The sequence below is a fragment of the Callithrix jacchus genome, chromosome 6 (assembly GCF_049354715.1).
Source record: "Callithrix jacchus isolate 240 chromosome 6, calJac240_pri, whole genome shotgun sequence".
Taxonomy (NCBI): Eukaryota; Metazoa; Chordata; class Mammalia; order Primates; family Cebidae; genus Callithrix; species Callithrix jacchus.
The window spans coordinates 131856391-131884092 of NC_133507.1; the positions used below are offsets into that span (position 1 = coordinate 131856391).

Below are 27702 nucleotides of genomic sequence, written 5' to 3' on the forward strand. Positions count from 1 at the left end.
TACAAAAAGGCATTACAAAGATAGCTTCAATTTATAGTAATATATCAAAAATTTTAACATAAACTGGCTGTATTTTTATAAAACCTTGTAACAATTATTTTTGTGATGAAATGAGAAGGAACGAAAATATTAATAAATTTTAACAAAAGTAGAAGAACGCAAACAATACCTTGGAAGCACGAATCTGCCTGTGAACGTCTGTTAGTTTTTGGATTTTGTATTCTAGCTCTGAAATCTGGGCTTGAAGCCAAGTCCATCGGCTGCCAACTCTTGCTCTGTCTACAAGCCACTTCCATTCAGTACTACAGTTACTGTGAACAAAACAAACACTGTTCGTCAAAGCACAAAGGCAATCAAGTTTCACAGATACTGCTTAATAACTTCCTTAACGCCCATCATAAAAGCAAATTTCCTTTCTACAACATGTAATTAAAGGAAGAGAGAATGGCAGATTGACTTCTTATCAAAGAAAAAGATTCAATTTTCTTACCTTTCCACCCCACAAATACCTGTTTTCATTAAATATTACATACCCTGTACTGGGATAATTCCTCTGCTGTTTAATTCTTTATCAATGCACAAGGGCTCAAATAGGGATAAACCAGGAAAGAAAATGAAACGAATGACAATACAAATGCCATGTAAAATCTGTTTCATAAAACTTTTATATGAATGATGCTAAATTTAAATCCATGTAATAAACTGCAGCGTATTCAACTTTACTATAAGTAATTTTTACTTGCAAAAATAGGCATCATTATTAGCTAATTACTTAAATCATTTTTAAACTGCCAAAAATTATGAAAAATATAAATGCTTTGCTACATTTTCAGATAAGCATACCAAATATATAGACCCTGAAATATTTGTTAAGAGGAATAGCTTGTTAAACACCTGATTCCTAAGATTCACAACCTAGAGATCACAAAGAATTTATATAAAGCCTATGTTTCATGCATATTTAAAAATAAGAGTTGATTCCTAGCTCCTCCTAGTGCCTCTATCATTTGACAAGAGCACTACCACTAGAGAAAAATTATTGGTGATTCTGGGTGGTATGTGTGTGTGATATTTAATTAGGAGATGCAGATTGCCAAAAAAAAAAAAGGCAGAAACTGTAGATATAACTGCAAGGCAACCATGATTTAATGGCAACACATATAAACTTTATTAAAAACGTATCTAAAAATTCATTTATTGTCAAAACCCGACTATAGAACACCAAGAGCGAACCCTAATGTAAATGATGAACTCTGGGTGACAATGACATGTTAATGTAGGTTCATCAATTGTGTTAAATATACTACTCTGGTGTGGGATATTGATAGTGGGAAAGTTATGCATTTGTGGCACGTGGGAACAGGGGATATGTGGGAACTCTTTGTACTTTCCACTCAGTTTTGCTGTGAACCTAAAACTGTTCTAAAAAATAGTTTATTAATTTTTTTAAATGCACTGGACCATGATGGAATATCTTTCAAATAAACTTTAATCAGAGAAAATATTTATTCTAAGAAATCATTTGCTGTCAGATAAACAGAAGAAAATTATTATGACTTTGCTATACAGAATTTATTCATTATAACAGAATTTTACATTATATCAATATTTCTGAAAGGCTGTTGTTTTTAAGGATTCTAATTGCATACAATGTGATTAAAGACACCATATGATTTAGGATTTCTCTTGGTATTACTATTTATTGTTTATAGTCATTACTGTGGTTTCATAAATTTGACACTTAAAAATCACATTTCATAACTATGAACAAAATAAAATGCCTATTCAAAATACACTATTCATAGAGAACAGCAACACTAAATGTCAATCATGAAATTAGAGAAGGCAAATGCCCTAGCATGTAGGATTTTGTGTAAATGAGAATAAAATGTTTGGATTTTAAAACAAAGTGGAAACTATTAGCAAGGTAGTAACAAATTTTTTTTTTTTCAAGAACTTTGGCTACTAGGTGAAGAAAACACTGTAGTAGGAAATGAGAGAAAGTAAGGAAAACAACTAAGATGTTAACCATAATAATCTGGGTGTGATACAGATAATAGTGATCTCCAAATATTTCATGTGCTGCCCTATACTTCCCAGCCATATGCATTTACATCGGAGCTATCTGACTAGTTCTGAACAAATGGATTGTAAGCGAAAATGACATTGTTATTTCTAGTTCACCTGAGGATCTTCAAAGCCACTAGTGCAGATAGTATAGCTACAAGATGGAGGGGAAGAATAGCCCAGATCAATGGACTTTATGTAAGCCACAGTACACCTCTGGTGTGTTAAACCACTGAGATTAGGATGCTAATTTGTAACTCTAAATATAGCCCCTTCTGACTAAAACACTGCACATAAAAATGACTTTGACTGGGAATGGGAGGGAAGACAAAGATATGTATATAAAGGATGGATTCAAGGTTCATTTTAAAGTTGATAGGACTTGCAGAAGTATGGCATGGAAGTAAGCATAGGGCAATCAAAGATGATCTTAAACATCCTCTAAATTTCGCTCCAGTTAGAAAATTCCCCTATAACATGCAATTTGGTTTGCCTATAATATTGATGATTAGTGAATAGTGAAATATAACAGAGGAAAAAAAAGTCACAGAACTCATTGTACTTGTAAAAATATTCTGATACTCAAATTAGGATTATAAAAATCATTGTTATGTTCATATACTATATTAAATTATACTAATATAGAAAAATAGCAACAACAGATTAAATTTAAGTAAACTAAATCATATTAGATACTTTGTGATATATGAAATAAATTTTCTTTTTTTTCTAGACAGAGTTTTGCTCAGTCACCCAGGCTGCAGTGCAGTGGTGCAATCTCTGTTTACTGCAACCTTCACCTCCCAGGCTCAAGCAATTTTCGTGCCTCAGTCTCCTGAGTAACTGGGATTACAGGTGTGTACCACCACACTCATAATTTTTTGTATTTTTACTAGACACAGGGTTCACTATGTTGGCTTGGCTGGGCTCAAACTCCTGTCCTCAAGTAATCTGCCCTGCCTTGGCCTCCCAAATTGCTGGGATTACTGACATGATCCATCAAGCCCAGCCTGAAATAAATTTTCCATAGAGGGTGACTTATCCTACATTTTAATAAGAATGAATAAAATGTTTGCTATGTTTATACGTGGTAAACAAAAATGTTTCCTTCCTAGAAAACATGTTTCTCTTAAAAAATTAAGATTGTTAATAATTAAGATGTGACAGATAAATATATGGCTAACTTGCTCAAACAAGATCAACATGTTATACCCCAAAGTCAAACATTTTATGTGAACAACTTATATAATCAATATTAATGGTTTATATGACTTACAGTGTAACCAATTAGCATATAGGTAATGCACCAGCATACTCAGAGTGTCCTAACTCCCCAGTTAGCATATAAGACTGGTGTGCCATTGACTCCCTCAATCCTTCTAGAGTGTGCAAAACTGATCACAGACCACCACATGCTGGCCATTATGTGGGGTCCCTATCTTTAGAAAAGATCAGACATTGGTGAGTAGAAACAACCTGGATAGTGAGATCACTAATTCCCCAGAAAGGTAGCATTATGCCTTCAATTCCCATCCTTGCTTGCCTGCAGCCGCCAGTTAACTTACTAAAGGAAATGAGTACAAGCTGTTTAAATTAAGTGGTTTTGAATGCAGTTTCGCTTGGCACTACTTGTAGACATCACAAACTTACATCTCTGTTTTGACCTCCTGGTATGAGCTCATTTGGTCATTATAAATTTTTATAGTTTGCTAGACCCTATTTGCTATTTCAAGGCCAGGCATGGTAGCTCACGCCTGTAATCCCAGAACTTTAGGAGGCCAAGGTGGGTGGATGACAAGGTCAGGTGTTCAAGACCAGCCTGGCCAAGATGGTGAAACCCCATCTCTACTAAAAATACAAAAAACTTAGCTGAGTGTGGTGGTGGGCCCCTGTAATCCCAGCTACACGGAAGGCTGAGGCAGAGAATTGCTTGAACCTGGGAGGCGGAGGTTGCAGTGAGCCAAGATCGCGCCACTGCACTCCAGCCTGGGCAACAGAGACTCCATCTCAAAAAGAAAAAAAAAAAAAAGCTATTTCATTTAGGATTTTTTTTTGCTTCTATAGTCAAAGAAGATATGAATCTGCTGTTTTCTTGTCATCTTTGGTTTTGGAATCAAGCTAATGCTACCCTCAAAAAATGAGAAGTGTTCCCTCCTCCTTGATTTTCTGAAGTTTATGTAGGACTGGAATAATTTATTCCTTCAGTGAAGGAATCAGTGAAGTTAATCAGTGAAGCCATCTGGGCCACAGGTTTTCTATGTGGGAAAGTTTATAATTATTAAAGTCTCTTTAATGTAAGGCTTTTCAGGTTTTCTATTTCTCTTTGTGTCAGTTTTGGTCACTTGTGTTTTTTAAGCAATTAGCCTACTTAGCCTAAATTGTTAAATTTATTGGCATGTAGTTGTTCATAATACAGTCGTCCCTCAGTATCCATGGAGGATTGGTTCCAGGACCTCCTGAGGATACCAAAATCTGTGAAAATGGTCAAGTCCTTTATATAAAATGATGTACATGTGCATATAAACTACACACATTTATATACTTTAAATAATTTCTAGATTGCTTATAATAATGCAATGTAAGTGGTTATGCTTTTTGATTCATATTTTTTATTATTGCATTGTTATATTTTTCTTTACTATTTCCATTCATAGTTGATACACAGATACAGAACCTGGGAATACAGAGAACAATTTGTATTCCTCAATTATTCCATAATGCTGGAACATCTATAGTGATATTTTTCCTTCTTTCTATTAGTATTCTGAATAATATTGCTAGAAGTTTATAATTCTCTTGTTTTCCTGTTTTATATTTCATGAATGTTCACTCTTAATCATCATCTTTTCCTTCTATTTGCTTTGGGCTTAATTTAGTATTATTTTTATTGGTTCTTAAGTAGGAGATTTAGACCACTGACTATACTATTTGCCTTTCCTAATATAAACATTTATAGCCACACAGCATTGCTTCAGTAATTTAGTAGCTGCATCCCTCAAATTCTGATATGTCATGTTTCTAATATTATTCAGTTCAAAACATTTTATAGTTTCTCTTGTGACTTCTTCATCCATGAGTTATTTGGAAATGTGTGATTTAATTTCTACATATTTCAGACCCACATATTTACCGTTTCTTAACATTTCTTTTTTCATTTATGTAAATCTCAGTTTTACCCAGTATGATTTTCCTTCAGCCTGAAGATCATCTTTTAAAATTTCTTTAGTGCATGTATACTGACAACTTCGCTCTACTTTTGCTTATTTGGAAATGTCATTTTGTCTGTTTAAGATATTTCAGTGGGCAGAGATTTTAGAATTTTTCCCCCACCTTTCAGCACTTTAAATATATCATTCCTTTTTCTGGATTATGTACCTTCTATTGAGAAGTCAGCAGTGATTTTTATTTATTAACCACGTCTTCTGAATGTCTATTCTCTTGTTAGCTGAAGTCATTTTCATTTCAGATAGTTTTAGCTTCTGAAAATGCAATGGTTCTTTATATGTTCCATTTCTTTTATTATGTTCATATTTTCCTTTTAGGTCCTTGAGCACATTTACAATAGATATTTTAAACACTTTGCCAACTGATTTCATGATCTCTGTCATTTCCAGATCAGTTCCATTAATGATTTTTCTCTGCTTCTTTGCATGCCTAATAGTTGAATACATGTATGTACACACACACATACACACACACATACATGACACACGTTTAGTAGTTGGTTTTATATAAATATATATACTAAATATTATGTTGTTGAATGTGTTGATTTTGTAGTCTTCCTTAAAGAGTGATCAATTTTGTTCCGACAAGTTATTATATTACTTGCTGTTCAACTTCACAAATTTTAGCTTAAAGCTTTGTTAGAGCATGTGTGGATCAGCCATTACACTAAGGCAGTTATCAGATTGAGGGAGAGGCAGATAGTCTGAGGAAAATAACTAGTAAATTAATAAGTGTGTAGGCTTAACAAGTATGACCAAATGAGATCTTTGGCTGTGGTACTTTCACATATAACTGACAGAAAGAAAATAGAATGGAAACCTACATTTCAAAGGGAACTCAATTAGCAAAATAAAAACACAAGCCTAACAGAGGCTACCCCTGGGAGCTCAGTCTGCACCAATAGAAAGCAGGGTGAGAATGCAGTGGTGTCTCCAATAACAGTACACTAACACCCATGTGAGATACAGTCACAAAGAATCATGGAGAAAGAATAATTCCCAAAGAGCAAAGTGAGAGACTAAGAAGAACAAATGGCAAGGTAGTATATCTCAGAAAGCAAAATTAAGGTCCTAGCAAGACCTTATTCCACTGCCAAAGCAAGATGTCTATTATTGTAAGGACCAGGAACTATCATGTGTGGCCCATTCTTTTTTTTCCCAGTGGTAATTTTCCTTGTTCCTATACCATTATACAAAAAGCAAGAGGTCAGGAAAATTAGGGAATTGTCTATTAGTTTATTGGTCACTACATCATGATGAACTACAGACAAACCTGATATACAGGACTTTACTTCACCCACTGAATGTAACTTGGATTATCATCCTTGAGAAGTTGGTATGTTTTATGAATGAGAAAGAGGTACGTGGACATCTAGGTAGCCAAAGAGGCAAACTGAACAGACTTCTTGTTTTCCCCTAATATCCATCCTCCTATATGTTTTGGATAATAGAACTCCTGGAGTTTCAGTTGAGCCCTCAGCAGTTCAGCTTACAGACCTTCTTTCCCAACCTTACTTGCAATTAGGTCTGACTATACAACAAAGTCCTTGAAAATAAAACATGAGCCAAAATTATGTGCACAACTTTTAGGTCAGGCCATTATAAATTATTGGGTTTACTGTTAAAAATGACTGAATACGGAAATGAAATGAAGTACCAGTGAAAAAATGACTGAATATGGAAATGAAATGAAGTCCCAGTGACTCTCAACAATGCAGACAAGGGCAACATCCTTAGGAAGAGCAAAGCTAACAGGTCTCTGCTAAATCCTGTAAAGCATATCTAACTGTTAAATGAGAGAAAAATAAATTCTATATATTTATGTTGAGGACAGCTTAACATATACCTTAAATAACATATTCTTCCCTCGAAAACATTTCATGCTATTAGGATCATTTGTGTTAACAAGTTCTCATTTAAAATGTTCAATGTCCTTAAGATGAGCCTTATTGACATGTAGTAACTTAAATACTCTTAACAACAAGTTGTACACACACAGTATAGACACACATATGCACAGACATTCATGAAGTAAACAAAAAACAAAAACAATAAAGTAAGTATACAGTTGTGACCTCTAGGAATTCAGGCATGAAGATAAACCACATTAAAAGGTGTAGTTTAAGATGTCCAAGGACTATTTGAGATTGGAACATAAAAAGTGTTCCAAAAAGGAAGAATGGAGTAAACACATCTTGAGATATTATGCAATTCTGCCTAGAACTCTGGCAGAACCTAGTGTCAACTGCCTAAACTGAAATTTTCAGTATTAATTTAAAATAACTCATATATTAATGGAAGAATTTAGTCTAGTTCTCTTATTATCAATCTGCCCACTCCCCAAGGAAAAAAAGGAGACACTGAGAAATACTTATGCACTCCATCGCTACCACCTGTTTTCTCTCGTATGGAAAGGATTTTGAAAGTTACAGCCTGTAAAATAGCCTTAAAGTTTGTAAAATCCTTGTGTAACATCAAACATTGACAAATAAGGACATATTTTTAAAAGGAAATACTGTAAATAAATTTTAAACCAATCAAAATATTTATTTGCTAAAGAAACAATTTCACTGTTCAGTAAGCATTGTGTCTGTATGTGTGTGCATGTGTCACTTTGGTTCAGGAAGCCAGGCAACCACGTAGTGTTTTCAGACTAAACTGCACAGGGGCCTGGATGAAGGGACAAGTAAAATCCAGCAAGAGTCCTGTACTCCAAACCCTGCAATTAAAAACCTAAATCTGCTCAGTGGAAGGAAAACCTTTTCCTAATGCATACAAATGAGTTAGTGATAGGCCTGCCAAACACTATAATGGGCCCAGAAAAAAAAAAAAGGATAAAAATTAAAACTACCCTTGTTAATCAAAAAGATGACCACTACTAAGCCAGAATCAAGTACAGGCATTCCTATTCTAACACTATATATGTGCTTCTGTATAACTTCATGTTTTGCAAAATAAAAACAGCTGGACTTACTGTGAAAATAGTTAGTGCCAGACCACACAATACCCAAGGAAATTTTAAATCTGAGCCCTAACAAAACAATAATGATTATTATAAAAATTGAAAGTTTCCATTGGCATTTATACCTACAATAAAACAGTTCACATTTAAAGCTGGTCTCAAACTTTAAATATGAGTCTGGGTCTCATGCTTCTTTTTGTGACTTGTCTCTTTGAAGAATTTGGTTCTAATGGAAACCAGTTTAATTTAATTTTAATTTAAAAATTAAAAATATCTCCTAGAGACAGCCTTTTTTCACTAATCCATTTCTTTTTAACACAAGTAAAATGTCTCTAAAGCTTAGTCAACATTAAAAAATATATAGCCAATAAACCAGCAACTTATTGAGCTATAGGAGGATATTTCTATAGGGATTTTTAGCATTTTGTTTAGATCTTCAGACACTGCTAAGAATTCCTCTTTAGTTGGGAAAAGCTTGACCTTGATCATTTCAAAACATTAACATGTTTGAAGTAATCTAGAAACAACCTACACTGTGGATATACTACATTATATTGACATCATTCCCCTAAATGTCAAATACTCACAAAAATTTACATTTTAAAATGCTGTAACAGAACAAACTACATATGTTTAAAAAATATCACTAGGCATTCAATGAAAAATATTTTTGACAATCTTAAAAATATTATGCAATATGTTATTTTAAATGATCCTGATGCTTACATGCATAAATTTGAAACATTACATTTCTTTAGTGCTAAGATGCCATAAATTTTAAGAAATACCATCAATTTCATAACATAATTCCCTGGGATGAGAAAATAATATAATATTAATTGTTATACATCTGGCCAGGCACAGTGGCTCATGCTTGTAATACCAGCACTTTGGGAGGCCAAGGCAGGCAGATCATTTGAGCTCAGGAGTTTGAGACCAGACTAGGCAGCACAGCAAAAACCTGTCTCTACAAAAAATACAAAACTTAGCCAGGCATGATGGTGCATACCTGTAGTCCCAGATACATAGGAGTTTGATGTGGGAAAATCACTTGAGCCTGGGACGTTGAGGCTGCAGTGAGCCATGATTGTATCACTGCACTCCACCCCGGGTAATAGACTGAGACACTGACTCAAAACAATAACAACAGAAAAAATGTACATATCTTTATAAGGTTCATCTCACTATTAGAAACACTAAAATATGATAAAAATATGCATTTTAGAATCCAAGACACATGTTACCTTGAAAGTACTAATTTTTGTGAGCTGTGTTTTACTTTTGCAGATATAAAAATTTATTTTGTTTTTAAAAACAGTGCTAATCACAGTAACAGAAAGCCAAATACTGCATGTTCTCACTTGTAAGTGGGGGCTAAATATTGGGTAAACACAGATATAAAGATGGCAACAATAGACACTGGGACTAACGGAGGGGAAAGGAAGGGAGGTGGGTAAGGGTTTATTTATTTATTTATTTTTTTTTTGAGACAGAGTTTCACTCTTGTTACCCAAGCTGGAGTGCAGTGGCGCGATCTCAGCTCACCGCAACCTCTGCCTCCTGGGTTCAGGCAATTCTCCTGCCTCAGCCTCCTGAGTAGCTGGGATTACAGGCATGCGCCACCATGCCCAGCTAATTTTTTGTATTTTTAGTAGAGACGGGGTTTCACAATGGTGACCAGGATGGTTTCGATCGCTTGCCCTCGTGATCCCTCGGCCTCCCAAAGTGCTGAGATTACAGGCGTGAGCCACCGCGCCCGGCTGGGTAAGGGTTTAAAAACTGGCTGTTGTGTAATATGCTCACTACCTGGACGATGGGATCAGTCAGACCCCAAACTTCAGCATCACAGAATATATACATGTAGCAAGGCTGCATATGTACCCCATAAATCTAAAATAAAATATGAAAGTATTAAAAAAAGTTAATGATATCAATTCTACAAAAAACCACTCTCAGAAATAAACAATTTGTAGTATTTAGATTTGTCTAAGGAAGCTTAACATGGGGACTCATGCTTTTTAAAAAATATTTTTTAGCTTTACTAAGGTTCAAATAACAATAATAGTACATATTTATGGTGTATATATATTTATATATTTATTAACGTGATGCTGTCATATATGTACACATTGTATAAGATTAAGCCATGCTATTTAACATATCCATCACCTCATATACTTTTTCTATTTAACATTTTTTATGGTAAGAACATTGAAAATATCATAAGTTGAAATGCATTGAATTGGCAGGGCACAGTGGCTCATTCCTGCAATCCCAGTATTTTGGGAGGCTGAGGCAGGTGGATCAACTAAGGTCAGGAGCTCAAAACCAGCCTGGCCAACATGGTGAAATCCTGTCTCTACTAAAAATACAAAAATTAGCCAGGTGTGGTGTCAGGTGCCTGTAATCCCAGCTACCGGGGAGGCTGAGGAAGGAGAATTGCTTGAACCTGGGAGGTGGAGGTTGCAGTGAGCCAAAGTCATGCCACTGCACTCCAACCTGGGCAACAGAGCAAGACTCCAACTCAAAAAAAACAAAACAAAACAAAATAAAAAACAAAGAAATGCATTGAATTGTCTCAATAAACCCATCTTAAAGTTGAAAAATTGTAAGTTGAGCCATCATAAGTCAGGGACTCAATACAGTATGTTACTATAAACTACCGTCACCATGCTGACAATCTTCAGAACTTATTTCTCCTAACTGACATCCATACCTACACACACTACATTTTCCTTATCCATTCATCTGCCACTGGTCACAGGTTGATTGCATACTTTGGCCATTGTAAATGAGTATCAACATGAAGAGTCCAGTTAGCAATTCAACATACTGATTTAATTTCCTTTGGATATATACCCAGAAGTAGGATTGTCGGGTAATATGGTAATTCTATTTTAAATTTCCAGAGAAACCTCCTTACCATTTTCTGTAATATCTGTATACTTATTTACATTCCCACAGTTTTATCTATATCCTCTCCAATATTTGTTATTTTTTGTCTTTCTTGCAATAGCCTTTCTAATAGGTGTGAGATGGTATCTCATTGTAGTTTTAATTGGTATTTTCCTGATGATTAGCGATGTTGCGCACTTTCTCATCTACCTGTTGGCCATTTGCATATCATCTTTGGAAAAAAAGTACATGTCTATTCAGATCATTTGCCCATTTATTTTCTTTATTTCTTTCTTTTTTTTTTTTTTTGAGGCAGGGTCTCACTCTGTCATCCAGACTGGAGTGCAGTGGTGCAATCTTGGCTCACTGCATCCTCGACCTCCTGGGCTCAAGTCATCTTCCCATCTCAGTCTCCCAAGTAGCTAAAACTGCAGGTGCATACCAACATGCCTGACTAATTTTTGTATTTTTTTGTAGAGACAGGGTTTTGACATGCTGCCCACGCTGGTCTCAAATTCCTGAGCTCAACTGATCCACCGGCCTTCACCTCCCTGGCCCCTTTGACCATTTTTAAATCAGCTTATTTGTTTTCTTACTATTGAGTTGTTTAACTTCCACATGGCTTTGGAAATTTCCCCTTTTCAGATATATAGTTTGCAAGTATTTTCTCCCATTCCATAGGTGTCTCTTCACTCTGCTGTTTCTTTTGCTGTGTGAAACCTTTTCAGTTTGATGCAATTATTATTTGTCTATTTTTGTTTTTGTTCCCTGTGCTTAGGAGTTCATATCCAAAAAACATTTGCCAACACCAATGTTGAGAAGGTTTTTCTGCTTTATTCTTGTAATTTCACAGTTTCAGGTCTTATGTTGAAGTCTTTAATCACTTCAAGTTGATTTGGGAATATGGGGCAAGATAAGGGTCAAATTTCATTCTTTGATATGTAGATAACCAATTTTCCCAACACTGTTGAAAAGACTCCCTTCCTCATTGTGTGCTCTTGGCAATTATTCTTGTTAAAGAATAATTGGTCACAAATGCATGGATTTATTTCTAGGCTCTCTATTCTGTTCCATAGGCATATGTGTCTATTTCTAACTCCAGTAGCATGCTGTTTAGATTATTATAGTTTTGTTAATATATTTTGAAGTCAGGTAATATGGTGCCACCAGCTTTGTTCTTTTTGCTCAAGACTGCTTTGGCTCTTGGGGTCTTGGCAAGTTTTATACAAATTTTAGAATTTTTTCCCATTTCTATGGAAAATGCCAGTGGAATTTTGATAATGACTATATGGAATTTGTAGATTGCTTTGGGTAGTATGGACATTTTAACAATTCCTCCACAATCCACAAACACAGGATGTTTTTCCACTTATTTGTGTCTTTTTCAATTTTTTCATCAATGTTTAGTTGTTGGTATACAGATCTTTCACCACCATGGTTAAATTTATTCTCATGTATTTTGCCATTTTAAGATGGTTTTCTTGATTACTTTTTCAGACAGCTGAATAGAAATACTACAGATCTTTGTAGATTGATTTTATATTAACTCTAATTAATTTATTTCTAACATTGTTTTGATGGAGTCTTTATGGTTTTCTATCTCTGTCATCTGCAGAAAAAATTTAACTTCTTCCTTTCCCTGATTTGGATGCATTTTTTTCTTTCCTTTCTTTTCTTTCCTCTCTCTCTCTTTTCCTCCTTCCATTTTTCTTTTTCCTTCCTTCTTCCCTTCCCTTCCCTCTTCTCTCTTATTTATGTTTATGCTTAACTAACCTGGCTAGGAATTCCAGTACTATGGTGAATAGATTGGTCAGAGTAGGTGCTACGATCTGAACAGTCCTCAAAATTTACATGTTAAAACTTAATTCCCAATGTGGTGGCCTAAAGAGGTTGGGCCTTTGGAGATATTTAGGTGATTAGGCTCCACCTTTATCATGAGTAACAGCCTTATAAAAGAGGCCTGAGGAAGCTTGTTCTCCCTGTCCACCATATCAGGTCAGAGGGAGAAGATGCCAAAGTGAAGCAAAGAACAAGCCCTCGCTCAACACTGAATCTGCTGACAACTTGGACTTGGACTTATTAGCCTCCAGACCTTAAAAAATTTGTTGTCAATAAGTTGCTGAGTCTAAGGTATTTTCTTTTAGCAGCCCAGACTGAAATGGTCTTAGAGATAAAGGTTTCAAGTTTTTGCCACTAAATAGGATGTTAACTGTGAACTTATCATACATGGTCTTTATTGGTAGAGGTACATTCCTTTGATACCTAATTTGTTGAGAGTCTTATCATGAAACGATGTTGAATTCTGTCAAATGCTTTTTCTGCAAATGTATTAAGAATATGTTTTTTGTCCTTCATTCTGTTAATGTGGTATATCCTATTTATTGATTAATATATGTGGAAATATCCTTGCTTCCCAGGAATAAATTCCACTGGACTGTGGTGAATGATCCTTTTAATGTGTAGTGAAATCAGTGTGTGAGTATTTTGGGGAGGATAGTCAGAAAGAGAATTGGTCTATAATCCTTTTTTTTCTTTTCTTACAGTATCCTTTTCTGGCTTTGGTATCAGAGTAATGCTGGCCTCACAAAATAACTTTGAAAATGTTCCCTCCCCTACAATTTTTTTTTAAGAGTTTGAGAAGTACAGTGAAGTCATCAGGTCCTGGACTTTCCTTTGATGGAGGACTTTACTACTGTTTTAATCTCTTTACTTGTTATTGGTTAGTTCCAATTTTCTATTTCATGATTCTTGTTAGATTCTGTGTGTCTAGGAAATATCCATTTCTAGGTTATCCAATTTCTTGGCATAGAGATGTTCATACTAGCTCTTATGATCCATTATATTTCTGTAGTATCAGCTGTAATGTCTCCTTTTTCATTTCTGGTTATATATGTGGATCTTTTTTTATTTCTTACTCTAGCTAAGACTTGTCAATTTTGCTTATCTTTTAAAAAAACCCAATTCTCCCGCATACTTAAATGGTCAGTAGCTACTGAGTGGTGCTTTTATCTGACCAGGCCTGGATTGAAGCAAAATAGAAATGGGACTGGCTTTCCACAGGAGTTAAACTGCTTCAGAGCCTTCAGTCCCATGCTCAGTGCCTGGAAACTAGCCTGCTGTCAGGAATCTTCCCACAGGCCATTAGAGATTTCACTAGATGTCTCCAATAGAAATAGTCTGAGGCAAGTGGGAGTGGTCAGTGGAAGCCTGGGTTGGGAGAATTTTTATTTTTTCATTGTTTGCTTAATTCAGGGTACAGTTTGTACCATTTTGTATCTGTACTCCAGGCAAAAATGTAACTTGAAAATACTGTGTCTAAAGAAATTTCATGTTCTATCATCATTAAATTACTTAATAAAAAAAAAAACTTAATAAAAAAAAAACCCAATTCTTGGTTTCATTGATCTTTTCTATTGTTTTTCTAATATCTTCTGCTTTGATCTTCATTATTTCCTTCCTTGTACTAATTTGAGGGATTAGTTTTCTCTACTTTTTTTGCTTCCTTGAAGTATAATGTTTGAGATGACTTTTTTAATGTAGGTGTTTATTGTTACAAATTTCCTTATTAGAACTCCTTTTGCTGCATCCCATAAGTTTTGGTATACTGTGTTTCCATTTTCATTTCTCTCAAGATATTTTAAAATTTCTCTTTAATTTTATTCACTGATCCATTGGCTTTTCAGGAGCATTTTGTTTAATTTCCACAGATTTGTGTACTTTGCAAAATTCTTCCTGTTACTAATTTTTAATTTCATACCATTTTGGTTGGAAAAAATACTTGATATGACTTCAATCATGTTTGTTAACATTTGTTCTGTGGTCTAACATATGATTTATCCTGAAGAATGTTCCATATGCACTTGAAAACAATGTGTATGATGATGTTGGATGGAATGTTCTGTTATGCCTATTTGGTCTATACTATAGTTCCAGCCCAATGCGTCCTTTTGATTTTCTCTCTGGATGATTTATCCATTATTGAAAGTGGGGTATTAAAGTCCCCTACTATTATTGTATTGCAGTCTATTTCTTCCTTCAGATATATTAGTACTTTCTTTATATATTTAGATACTCTGATATTGGCTACATGTATGTTTATAATGTATCCTCTTAATAAACTGGCCTCTTTATCAATAATTACCTTTTTGTCTCTTTTTACATGTTTTGACTTACAGTGTATATTTTTCTCATATACATGTAGCTATCCCTGCTCTTTTAGTGCCCATTTGGATGGAATACCACATTTTATTTCTTCACTTTTAGCCTGTGTCCTTACACTTGAAGTGAGTCTCTTACAGGTCACATATAGCTGAGTCTTAAAAAAAATACACTCATTGACTATGTCTTTCAATTGGATAATTTAATCTATTTATATGCAAGGCAATTGTTGATAGGTAAGGATTTATGACTGCCATTGTGTTCAGTGTTTTCTGGGTTTTTTTTTTTTTTTGCAGATCCTTTGTTCCTTCCTCTCTTGCCGTCTTCCTTTGTAATTTGGCGATTTTCTGTAATTGCATGTCTTGATTCCCTTCTCTTCATCTTTTATACATCTACTACAGGTTTTTCTTTGTAGTTACCATGAGGCTTAAGAAAGAACAACTCATAGTAAATAGGAGTCTATTTCAAGCTGATAATAACTTCAGTCTCATATATAAAATCTCTATACTTATACCCCTACTATTGTTTCTGATATCACAATTTACTTCTTTTTATGCTATGCATCCCATGACAAACTATTGTAGCTCTTTTTAATAGCTTTGTCTTTTATTATACTAAAAACATAAGCAATTTACACAGCACTGAATTGACTATTTTCTTACTATTACCAGTGAGTTTTACACTTTCATATGTTTTCATGTTACTAACTAGCATTATTTTTCTTCAGCCTGAAGGTCTTTATCATTTCTTGTAAGGCAGGTCTAGTAATGATGAACTCCCAGATTTTGTTTGTCTGCAAGTCTTCTCTCTACCTTTCTGAAGGACAGCTTTGCGGGATAAAGTATTCTTGGTTGGCAGGTTTTTTATTTTTAGCACTTTGAATACATCATCCCACACTTTCCTGGCCTGCAAAGTTTCTGCTTAGAATTGTGCAGATAACCTCCTGAGGATTTCCTCATGTGTGAAGATTTTTTTCTTGCTGTTTTCAATAGTCTGTGATTTTTGACAGTTTGACTATAACATGTTGTAGTGTAGTCTTTGGTTTGAAAATGACTGGTGGCCTTTGACCCTCCTTTACCTGGACATGAAAATCTCTCCCAAGATTTGTGAAGTTTTCAGCCATTATTTCTTTAAAAATACTTTCTACCCTTTCTCTCTTCTCGTTTCTTGCTATGCCTCTCTTGAGGATATCCCATAAATCACATAGGCTTTCTTCACTCTTTTTCCTTCTTTTTTCTTCTCTGACTGGATATTTTCAAATAACCTGTCTTTGAGTTTATAGATTCTTTCTTCTGCTTGATTAACTTTGCTGGTGATGCTCTCTATTGCATTTTTCATTTTGTTCAGTTTATTTTCAGCTCCAGAATTTCTGCTTAGTTACCTTTTATTTTTAAATAATTTCCATCATTCTGTTACATTTCTCATTTTGCTTGAGAATTATTTTCCTGATTTTGTTGAATTGCCCCTCTGTGTTCTCTGGTAGTTTACTGAGCCTCCTTAAAACAATCATTTTGAATTATTTGCCAAGAAATTCATAAATCTTCTATTTCTTTAGGGTTAATTCCTAGGAAATTATCATGTTCTTTGGTGATGTTATGCTTCTTTGGCTTTTCATGATGCTTGTTACTTTGCATTAATGTCTGCATATTTGATGAAGCAGTCACCTCTTTCTGACTTTATATTTTGGTTTCAGTGGGGAAAGAACTTCTCCTTTAGGTGGGTGCAAGGACACCAGTTGGGTGCAGTGTGACAATTCTGACTCCAGTAAGGGCATAGCAGTGTAATCTCTGTACAGCTCTATCAACTGATGTTGACACTGGCAAAGATTACAGGGATGCTTAGCAGCCACTGTCCACAGCAGCAGCAAAGGCTATTGGGTGCTCCAGTCATGAAGACTGGTGGGTTCCTCTTGATCTCTTTTTCTCCTACCAGGTAAGATGTGGCGAGTGGAATCCCTCTTGGCCCTGGGTCTGACTTGCAGGTGCATTTGCAGTGGTGGCAGCAATGGTATCTCATATGAGGCATCCATGAAACAGCCAATAATTTGGATTCTGGAGCAAAGGCATGTGTAGAAATCATGGCTCTAGGGTCTGGGGCTGAGGTGGCACCCATACCCAGAGTACAGGTTCCCCCATTCTCATGTTAGTAACAATGTCCAAGATGCAACTGCTTGTGGAACCACCAGGGGACTGAGATAAAAAGCAGCAGCACAAAGAGAGCTACAATGTTTCTGGGGTCTGCGGCATGGACTTCACTGTGGTACAAGTAGCTTCACAAAGAAACCACACCTACAGTGCCCACGGTACAGATTATTCCATATAGGCTGGCTCTTGTTTCTGAGGCATAGGCACACAAGCAATTACAGAGGTTCGGGGGTCTAAGGAGTGGGCTACTACACTGTGGTGATAGCTCAGATGTCAGAGGCACAGATGCTCAAAAAAGTAGCAATGCAAAGCAACCTGGGCTCTAAGGCTTGGGTTGAGGCTAGTCCACAGCCATGATTGCTCTTGTGTTTGAGGTGAGAGTGTGCATGGTGGTTCAGAGTCTGGAATGTGAATATGTGGTCATGGAGCCAAGGCCTGGTGTGTGGGCATGCATGGGGCAGTTGGAGCTCTGAAGTCTGCGGCTCATATCAGGGTTGAGAGGGTGGTAATCCCAATTCTGGAACAATAGTTCCTTCTCGGTGGTAGTGGTGGGAATAGGGGGTACAACCACATCTTCTTCTCTGGGGATCCACAATGGTGATGGCTGTTAATCACCTCGGTGGCAAATTTATTGATGTTGTGGCCAGTGGTGACTATGGTAGCAACCACCATAGGCTGATACTGATAGCCCCCACCCCTCTTTGTTCTTAGCCATCTCCAGATGTCTCAGGTATGCCAGTCTCCCCAGCTATTCTTTTTCTGCAGTTATCCTCTGGATTTTTGTTTGTTCACTCCATGGTGTTGCTGCAGATTCTTAAACATTTGAACCCTCCTAAGGCTACTTTTTTTCATGGAAAGATGTCTAGTTATTTTTTGTTCAGGAGTGAAGACTGGTATCTCCTACTTGACTAACTTACTTGTATCACTATGCTGAGCTGTGCTTGCTTGTCAAAATTAGGAAAACAAAGATGATCATTTTCCCTGATAAATACAATTAACACTTAGATAACTTCTGCAAAGGGGCTTTACTATTCTGCTTTTGCCATATAGGATATATATGACACTCTGTTTCATCTATGAAGGTGGTTTATTTTTAAATCAAGGTATATAGAACTTTTAAGTGATACATATTATATACAAATCTCAAAAAAAGTTATATTATGATCATCTGTAGTTTTCTAAGAAATATGGTCCAAGAAGATGAGTTTCTTCACCTCTCCCCAGCCTGTGAGAATCAAGGTAATCAAAACAGTTATTTACTTGGTCATCCTCAGATGTGCTGGAGTGAAGAAAGGATTGTGATTCACTGATTTTATAGCAATATTTAAAGAAATTCACACATATACAAGCAAGCTGATGCTTTTTTTACATTAAAAACTTCAACTTTACAGTAATATCTTAATTTTCCTTTGGCAGTTAAAATAAATAAAACACCATTTTTTCTGCTTTCTTTTGGTGACATGGGTGTTGAAAATGACTCAGTTTAACTTTGGCCTAAGCCAGCTAAAGTCTGTAGATACAGAAGTACAGCCTGAATTTGGAGTTAGAAGATCCAGGCTAACATCCCAGCTGTGCCATAACTAATTTAACAATACTGATAAAAAATCCAGTAAACATATAGCCTTTTTTTTTTTGAGACAGAGTTTCGCTGTTGTTACCCAGACTGGAGTGCAATGGCGTGATCTCGGCTCACTGCAACCTCCGCCTTCTGGGTTTAAGCAATTCTCCTGCCTCAGCCTCCCAAGTAGCTGGGACTATAGGTGCGCACCACCATGCCCAGCTAATTTTTGTATTTTTAGTAGAGACGGGGTTTCACCTTGTTGACCAGGATGGTCTCGATCTCTTGACCTCGTGATCCACCCGCCTCGGCCTCCCAAAGTGCTGGGATTATAGGCATGAGCCACCGCGCCCGGTCAACATATAGTCTTTTAAACATCGTGTTACTTTAACAACAACAACAAAAAAGCCTTTTTAAAAACAAATGAGCCATTTTAACTGAAATATTACTTTCCTCAAAGATGTCCACATGCCACAGTAGACAATGTATCTTGCTTGGGCATGGTAGCTCATGCTGTGATTCCAGCAGTTTGGGAGGCCAAGGAAGGAAGATAGCTTAAGGCCAGGAATTCAAGACCATCCTAGGCAACATAGCTAAACCTTGTCTCCACAAAAAATTTTTAAAATTTAGCCAGACACGATGGCACACATATGCAGGCGAATCCCTTGAGCTGAAGAGTTCAGATTATAGTGAACTATGACTGTGCCACTGTACTCCAGCCTGGGCAACAGAATGAGACCTTGTCTCTAAAAATAAAAATAAATATTTATTTACCATTTTTAGCTACTAGTCCATTCACAAGTACACTTTTGAATTTCTGCCCTTTACATCCCTTCCACTTCTCCCACAAAAAGGAAAAGGTTCTTCATCTAAGTATCATTTGCAAATTCCCTACAATTCACTCAACTTTTTGTTTTCCTTATAAGCAAAATAAAACAAAATTCAACTCCTCCCATCTAAGCCAGACATGCAGGGAATGAAAAAAAATAAATAAATACAAAAACAGCTTGTCAACTCCACATTATACAAATATAAAGCTACTCTTGTTTGTAATTAATAGTGAGATCTTATCAGTCTCTTTGCCCTTTGAATCTTGGCAGTGAGTTCCTACTTCTATTTATCCAATTCCTCAAAGGGAAATACTGGATCACCTTGCTTTTCAGTTATTTTCCTTTCCATTGGCAAAACGGGAAAGCAAGAATAAAACTATGAGTATTCATTTCTATGGGTCTGCAAAAAATAAATTATTTTCTATTTTTCAGTCTGGAAAGAGTCACCCAACAGCTCTTACTAAACATCAACAATTCCCCTTTCTTCTTTGATGAATGTCTAAAACTGTTAAAAAGAATTGCTTTAGTTAAGTCTGCTTATTTACATATCTAAGTAAAAACGTTAAAAAAAATTGAATATACGAAGACCAGTTTAGGGAAATAGTGGGATTTGTTTTTCCCCAACATTTGAAACAATTGGGTGATTTGGAAGATACTGGTAGGATTCCTGGAATAAGACAAGGAGCCATATTTATTCCTTTTCTACAACCTTGGAGAATTAAAACATGCCTGTGTCAAAATCTGTTTTCTCCAAAATGCAGCCTAAAAAAATGTAACTGATCATCATTCCCCAGGAATAAAAGAAAAGAAATGCTAGAATTTTATGGCTCTTCTACCAGATGAGAAATAACATAATTGTAGCCAATTTTTATCAGTGACCCACCCACATAACCTCACATTTAACCAGTTCAGTGCTCAGGGACCTGACTGCGCTCCCTCACCAAATAAAAAGAACATTGGAAGAAAAAATCCATTCATCTTACAGTAAGAACTATATCTGAAACCTACAAAAAAACATAAAGTGCACCTTTTATGCATTCCAAAGGAAAAGTTACTTTTTTTTACTTCAAATGCATATTAGCCTCTCAACCAAATGTTATTATTAAAGTAAATTAGTAATATCATTATGAATCAAAGTCAATTCATAATATCATTATAAACTAATTTATTGCTTATATTTTTGGAGGAAAAGTAAAAGAGTCAAGACAAATATATATTTAAAACAGCAATAGTACTTGTAGTGACTAACGTGAGTACTTTCCAATTTTCTAAAACAACTATATTCCTTCCCAGTTAACTTTCTGATCAAAGCAAAATGTGTTTTTCCTATCAGGGCTATTAACTCAAAGAAAAACAGAAAACAGATAATAATAATAAAATCTAAAATTTTTTTCCCGCCCCCATTCCTCTAAAATCTCTAATTTTTAAAGTACATATAATGCATTTTATTTATCAACTTTAAAAATTGTAAACATTATATTGTAATAAAATTGTTACTTTTAAATGCCCATATTTTGGTATATTTCATTTATTCAGTCATCAAACATTCATGGGGTGGTCTATGATGTACAAGATACATCTTGTGGCCAGTTTAATATTAGAAACAAAGGAAGGAACAGAAAAAAACATCAAGTAAAACAATGCAACTCCACAATGAAATTTTAAAGAACCAAATATAGAAGAGAGAAATTTCAGATTGCGATCCTCAATGCTTATATATTTACAACTACATATACAAAAAAACAGAAATAGTCATTCATTCACTCAACAAATACCAATAATCATTAAACAGAAGACAATGCTAGGCTATATGATAAGAGTAGTACTAACACTCAAGTTGCTTACAATTAAGTTGAAGTCGACTTTAGTGTTTACCACTCTGGACCTATGATTTAAGTTGAGAAATCAACATATTCAATAAAGACAATTAAAATTCATATTAGCAGTCACTTAAAAATTTAGAACCACAAAATGCATCTGTTTATTTGCTATTTTACATTTAAAGTTTAATTCTGAACTTTATACGTTAAAAATACTCATCTAGATTTGAAAAATCTTTCCACAAATGTAGAGAAGAAAATAACAAAAATAAACTAAACTTACAAGAATATTTTAAAAATGAATTTAATGACCTAAGATAGAACTGATTAATTCCAATTTAAAAAACAGAAACTCTTTATCACACCAAGAGATACGACTAAAGTTCTTTGTTCTCAATATTTAGTCAACTTCAAAATTAATATAATGTTGAGTACAGTCTTTCCCACAAAAAATCTATTAGTGTTAACAAAAATATTCAAAACAAAATTTTACATTTAATGTTTGGGAAGATGTATGAAATTAAGAAATGTTGAATAGATTTCAAGTATTAAGGAAAATCCAAAAAAATGAAAACAAAACAATTATCAAATATTTCAGTGAAACAAATATAAAGAGCTGTCACTTAAATTTAGTATTGATTTGTATAGAACAGATGAGTTTAACCTTAAACTTTATTTGACCTCTAAAAATTCAGATGGGGCTTTAATAACCAAGGCATCAATCGTAATATTAAAAGGTCAATAATGCAAGAGGCCAGAAGCCTACCTTAATGAGCTGATATTAAATTTCTTAGATTTATCATTTTCTTAAAATTTACATCTAGAGTCCCTGAATCCCCTCTAGCTGATTATGGGAAAAAGAAAGGTAGTAACAGAAAGGTGGCCAGGCATGGTGGCTCACGCCTATAATCCCAGCATTTTGAAAGGCCAAGGTGGGCAGATCACCTGAGGTTGGAAGTTCAAGACCAGCCTGACCAACATAGAGAAATCCTGTCTCCACTAAAATTACAAAATTAGCCGGGCATGGTGGCACATGTCTATAATCCCAGCTACTCAAGAGGCTGAGGCAGGAGAATCACTTGAACCCAGGAGGCAGAGATTGCAGTGAGCCAATATAGCACCACTGCACTCCAGACTGGGCAACAAAAGGAAAACTGCATCTCAAAAAAAAAAAAAAAAAGAAATTATCACAAAGTAAAAAACAGTGGTGTCTACCCTTAATAGGAGCTGGTTAAGACTAACAGATAACATATATTAGTAAACTGTATAGGACAAAACACAATTTAATGATAAACTGTATGGCAGACTAAGTACTATAGGAAATCAGTGAAGAGACTACTAATGAAAATAACATTATAGTTCAAAATGGTCTGAAATGACAAAATTTTCTTTTTTTGATATGAGTTTTACTCCCATCATGCACACTGGCATTCAAGGGTGCAACCTGGCTCACTACAACTTCCTCCTCCTGGGTTCAAGCGATTCTCCTGCCTCAGCCTCCCAAGTAACTGGGACTACAGGTGCACGCCACCATGCTAGGCTAAGTTTTGTATTATATTTTTTGTATAGATGGGGTTTTGCCATGTTGCCCAGGCTTGTCTCCAACTACTGGGCTCAAGTGATCTGCCCGCCTGGGCCTCCCAAAGTGCTGGGATTACAGGCGTGAGCCACTACTTCCAGCACAAAAGTTTCTTATTCCTGTTTCTAGTTTAAAAAAGACAAATCCTTCCATTAGCTCTTCTCAACAACAACAAAAATACTTGATTTACTAAATGTGCCTACTAAATTTTATTAAAATACTTCATAAGTATTTGTATATACAAAAATTGGTAAATTTTCAGAGTTCTTTCAAAACACATACACCTAATACTTCTTGTAGCTATAAGTATCAGTGATGCAATGTTGAGAAAATAGCATGTTACAACAGAATAAGCTTGTGTTTAGAATCGTATATATGAGAAAAATCCTATATCTGCCACTTACTTGGCCATGGGTAAGTTACTTAACCCATGCTGAGTCTGTTTCTTAAGTGAAATAAGGATAACAACTATCTGCTAGGGTTGTTGAAAGAATTAAATGACATATCATATGTTAAGTTACTAGCACAATGTCAGCCAGAAAAATAATCTGTGCTCATTAACTACTATAAATTCCACATGAAAATAAATTTCACTACAGTGATATCAGAATACTAAATGACTAGAATGCTCACTTTAATGTTTTATTTCTCACTATAAAAACTAATATGCGGATCTTCTATTTATTGGTAAACATTAATGTGTTTGGCTTCCAATTCTATTAAGTCTCATTTATTTTTGAGAATTTAAAAAAGTTTTTTTTAACTTTTAAGTTCGGGGGTCCAAGTGCAGGTTTGTTACCATAGATAAACGTGTCATGCAGGTCTGTTATATAGATTATTTTATCACCCAGGTTTTAAGACTAGTATCCATAAGTTATTTTTCCTGACCCTCTCTCTCTTGCCACACTCCACCCCTTAAAAAGCCCCAGTGAGTGTTATTCCCCTGTACGTATCCATGTGTGATAGACTTCTTTCTCCCCCACCCCAAATCCCATATATACAAACAGTAATTCACATCAGTTTGGACGATAACAGATTCCCTGAAAGCTAGATTAAAAATTATGCTTTATTTGACCATTTCAATTAAAATCACGTCAATTAAATAAAATTAAAAATTCATTTCCTCAGCATCACTGTCCAAACCTCAAGTGTTTAACATCCAATTAAGGCTAGTGACTACTGGATGGCATAGATATAAAAGATTTCCATCATCTCAGAAGTTTTTATTGGACTGAGCGGGTCTGTAGTGTTATCACAGTGTGATAAACTATTTTTCTTTGCTTCTTATTTTTTTGATATCTAGATACCTCTCTCTCAAGTACATGCCCAAAAAGGCAGAGGTTGTGACTACATTGCTCACATTGAATCTTAATGTCTAGCACAGAATAAGCATTCAATAGATATCTTACAGCTGACATTATAGTTTTGTTTTGGTTATACTAAGCTAGCCAAAACTGACTGAGTTGGTAAAGGCCAATGATGAAAGCTATGAATACAGCTGCTATGAGTAGAGAGTTAAGGAAAAAAAGTAGATGGTCAACATACATGTACTCTCAAGTGATACACTCCCAAACACAATGAGGGTTCCCTATGTGCAGACTAAATTTTTTTAGTTAGCTACACATATTAGGTAGATCACTTAAGCGAAGATTAGGCTTTGTCCACAGCCTATTCTATTCAAGAATTTAAAAAAATGCTTATTTATGCTCATTAATTTTATTATTCCTGTATGGGTTTTTCCTAGATAGAATAGTTGAGTAAATCTATTTTTAAATAGTATACATATACTGACAAACAATAGTTAAAAAAATTAAATATTTTAAAACTTCACCAAAAATTTTATAACATAAAAGATTATGGCAGCCATGCACGGTAGCTCACATCTGTAATCCCAGAACTTTGGGAGGCCAAGGTGGGTGGATCACAAGGTCAGGAGTTCAAGACCAGCCTGACCAACATAGTGAAACCCTGTCTCTACTAAAAATACAAAAATTAGGCATGGTAGCACACGCCTATAATCCCAGGCACTCAGAGGCTAGGTAGGAGAACTGCTTGAACCCAGGAGGCAGAGGTTGCAGTGAGCCAAGATCACGCCACTGCATTCCAGCCTGGGCAACAAAGCAAGACCCTGTCTCAAAAAAAAAAATTATGGCATTAATATTTTAGAAAATCTATTTCTTGTCAACATACCTAGAAACTAAGATTTTAGCTACTATATATGAAACAGAAAATAGTCTAATAATAATTTTGCACTTACACTGCCACATTTTTTCTAATGGCATATTCATCCAAATCGTCATCAGAGCTGCTATCAGTTGCATCGGAATCCAGACCCTCTTCAACATGAGACAACAGCCCTGTCGCAGACAATGCAAATCTTTGGATTTCCGCAGCTGTACACTGTGCAAAGCCATTTTTTGTATCATCCCACAATTTATTCTCTGCAGTCAATGTAACTTCTGGCTTAATTTCAGGGCATTTAGGTAAACTGTTACCCAAAATTGTGGTAGGTTCATGAAAGGTCTTCATTTTGGGGAGTTGATGTTTCATAGAAAATTTCATCTGCTGACCATAGTGCTTAACAACATGCCTTGCCAGGAGCATCTGCAAATGTTTCTGAGTTCTTCTAGCCTGGCTAAGTAAAATTTTCTGTTTGCTTACACAATGAAGTAAACGAGCATTTACTTCCTCCTCTTTTTCAGCAGCTGAAGAACTAATAGGCACATTTGAGTGGCCAGGTACAATTTTCTTTTGAGCATAGTGCAATAAACTCTTTTTAATCTCAGCATCAGTAACTTTATCCAAAAGTGCACTCTCTTGAAACCATTTACAGTTTTGCAGTTGTACTTTATCTACATTAGTGTCTTTGGTTATATTTGAATCCAAAATAATTTGTACATCTTTCATGCACTGGCCTGTGGTATCTGATAGAGGTTCCTTTTTGATGAACTCTTCAGAATGAGAAAGACAGATTTTACTGAGCTGAATGCTGCTGCCATTATACAGTATGTTTTTCAGCTTATTGCAACTGGGCTCCCCTAATTTCTTTTGTTTAGAATTCTCATTATATTTATTTAATGTAGAATTAGGACTCATTAAAAAAATGGTCTGGTAATGTTTTGAAGACTGAGGGGAGCCAAAATGTTTTAAATTCACAAAATTAGTATTAAGAGTATGTTCAGGAGTCGGAAATGCAAGCATCTGAGAAAAAGTGTCTCCCTTCAGCTTTTCATCTACAGTCCTTGGACTTTCCACGCAGAGCATCTTGTCAGATTCCATGGTACTTGGCAAACATGAAAAGTTGATACCCTTTGCTGTTGCCTCCCTCAGAGCTGGGGTCATGGCGATTCCTGTAGATAATTATTGGAAACCTAAAATAATGTAAAAATAGATGGTTAAATATCTAGGAAAAATTTTATGCTTATACTTTTTTCTTAGGGCAACATTTTCGATGTTTCTAATTAAAACATGAAAGAAACAAAACTCCTTCATCCACCAACTCCCAACATTACTTCAACAAGATTAAGCTATTCTTCACTCTGACTGGGGGTCTAATAGCCAAAACTCCAATTAAAGCTACATATTGCTAGTACACAATAGGTGTTCAACAAATATTTGTGGATGTAATTACATCTCAGAATTTCATTTTTTGACATTTAGTGACAGTCAAAAGAAAAAAAATTCCAACCTAGAGTCTGGTATTAACAATTTAAAATGTGATTCAATTGCATACTTTCAGCCAAATATAAAGATTACTTATCTTTATAAAATATAATAAATTGCTTTAAACTTCTATTACTGAATTTAATCTTCACTACCTGAACGGTATTAATAACAAGAACTAAAATATAATAAATAACGTGTAAGAAGACCTAAGTGAGGCTGTACATGGTGGCTCACACCTGTACTTACTTTGGGATATCCCAGTATTTACTTTGGGATACTGAGGTGGGTGGATCACCTGAGGTCAGGAGTTCGAGATCAGCCTGGCCAACATGGTGAAATCCTGTCTCTACTAAAAAATTAAAAATTAGCTGGGCATGGTGGTGGGGGACTGTAATCCCAGCTACTTGGGAAGCTGAGGCAGGAGAATCACTTGAACCCAGGAGGCAGAGGTTGCAATGAGCAGAGACTGTGCCAATGCACTCCAGCCTGGCAACAGAGTGAGACTCTGTCTCAAAAAACAAAAAAAGACGACCTGCCTGAACAGAACTAAAAACAAAAACATATAACTTCACAGCTGTTAAAAATATGGGACAGTAAAAGCTTGCCTAATATGCGATGTCTCCTGAAAATATATCTGCAATTTTACCCTTTTCAGGAATGGATACGCATCAGAAGGCATTATTCCTGCCTAGAAAATAGCAGAGACGATGCCAGAAAACCGCTATAGATAAATCCCATAATTAAACAAATTTCATTGTATATTATCAAAATTATAAAACTGTATAATGATTCACAG

At 35.4% G+C, this 27702-nt stretch overlaps 1 protein-coding gene across 6 annotated transcripts in view; it reads right to left on the minus strand.

Moving 5' to 3' along the window:
• Nucleotides 1-27702, minus strand: part of KANSL1L (KAT8 regulatory NSL complex subunit 1 like) — a 148766-nt gene that overhangs the window by 105691 nt on the left and 15373 nt on the right. For all 6 annotated transcript variants that reach the window (XM_078328422.1, XM_035305595.3, XM_078328423.1 and 3 more), the window contains exons 2-3: nt 25498-26611; nt 170-311 (exon numbers count right to left, since the gene is read on the minus strand). In XM_078328422.1, the coding sequence (XP_078184548.1) occupies nt 170-311; nt 25498-26582 (1227 nt within the window). In that variant the 5' untranslated portion in view covers nt 26583-26611. The remainder of the gene's footprint in view (nt 1-169; nt 312-25497; nt 26612-27702) is intronic.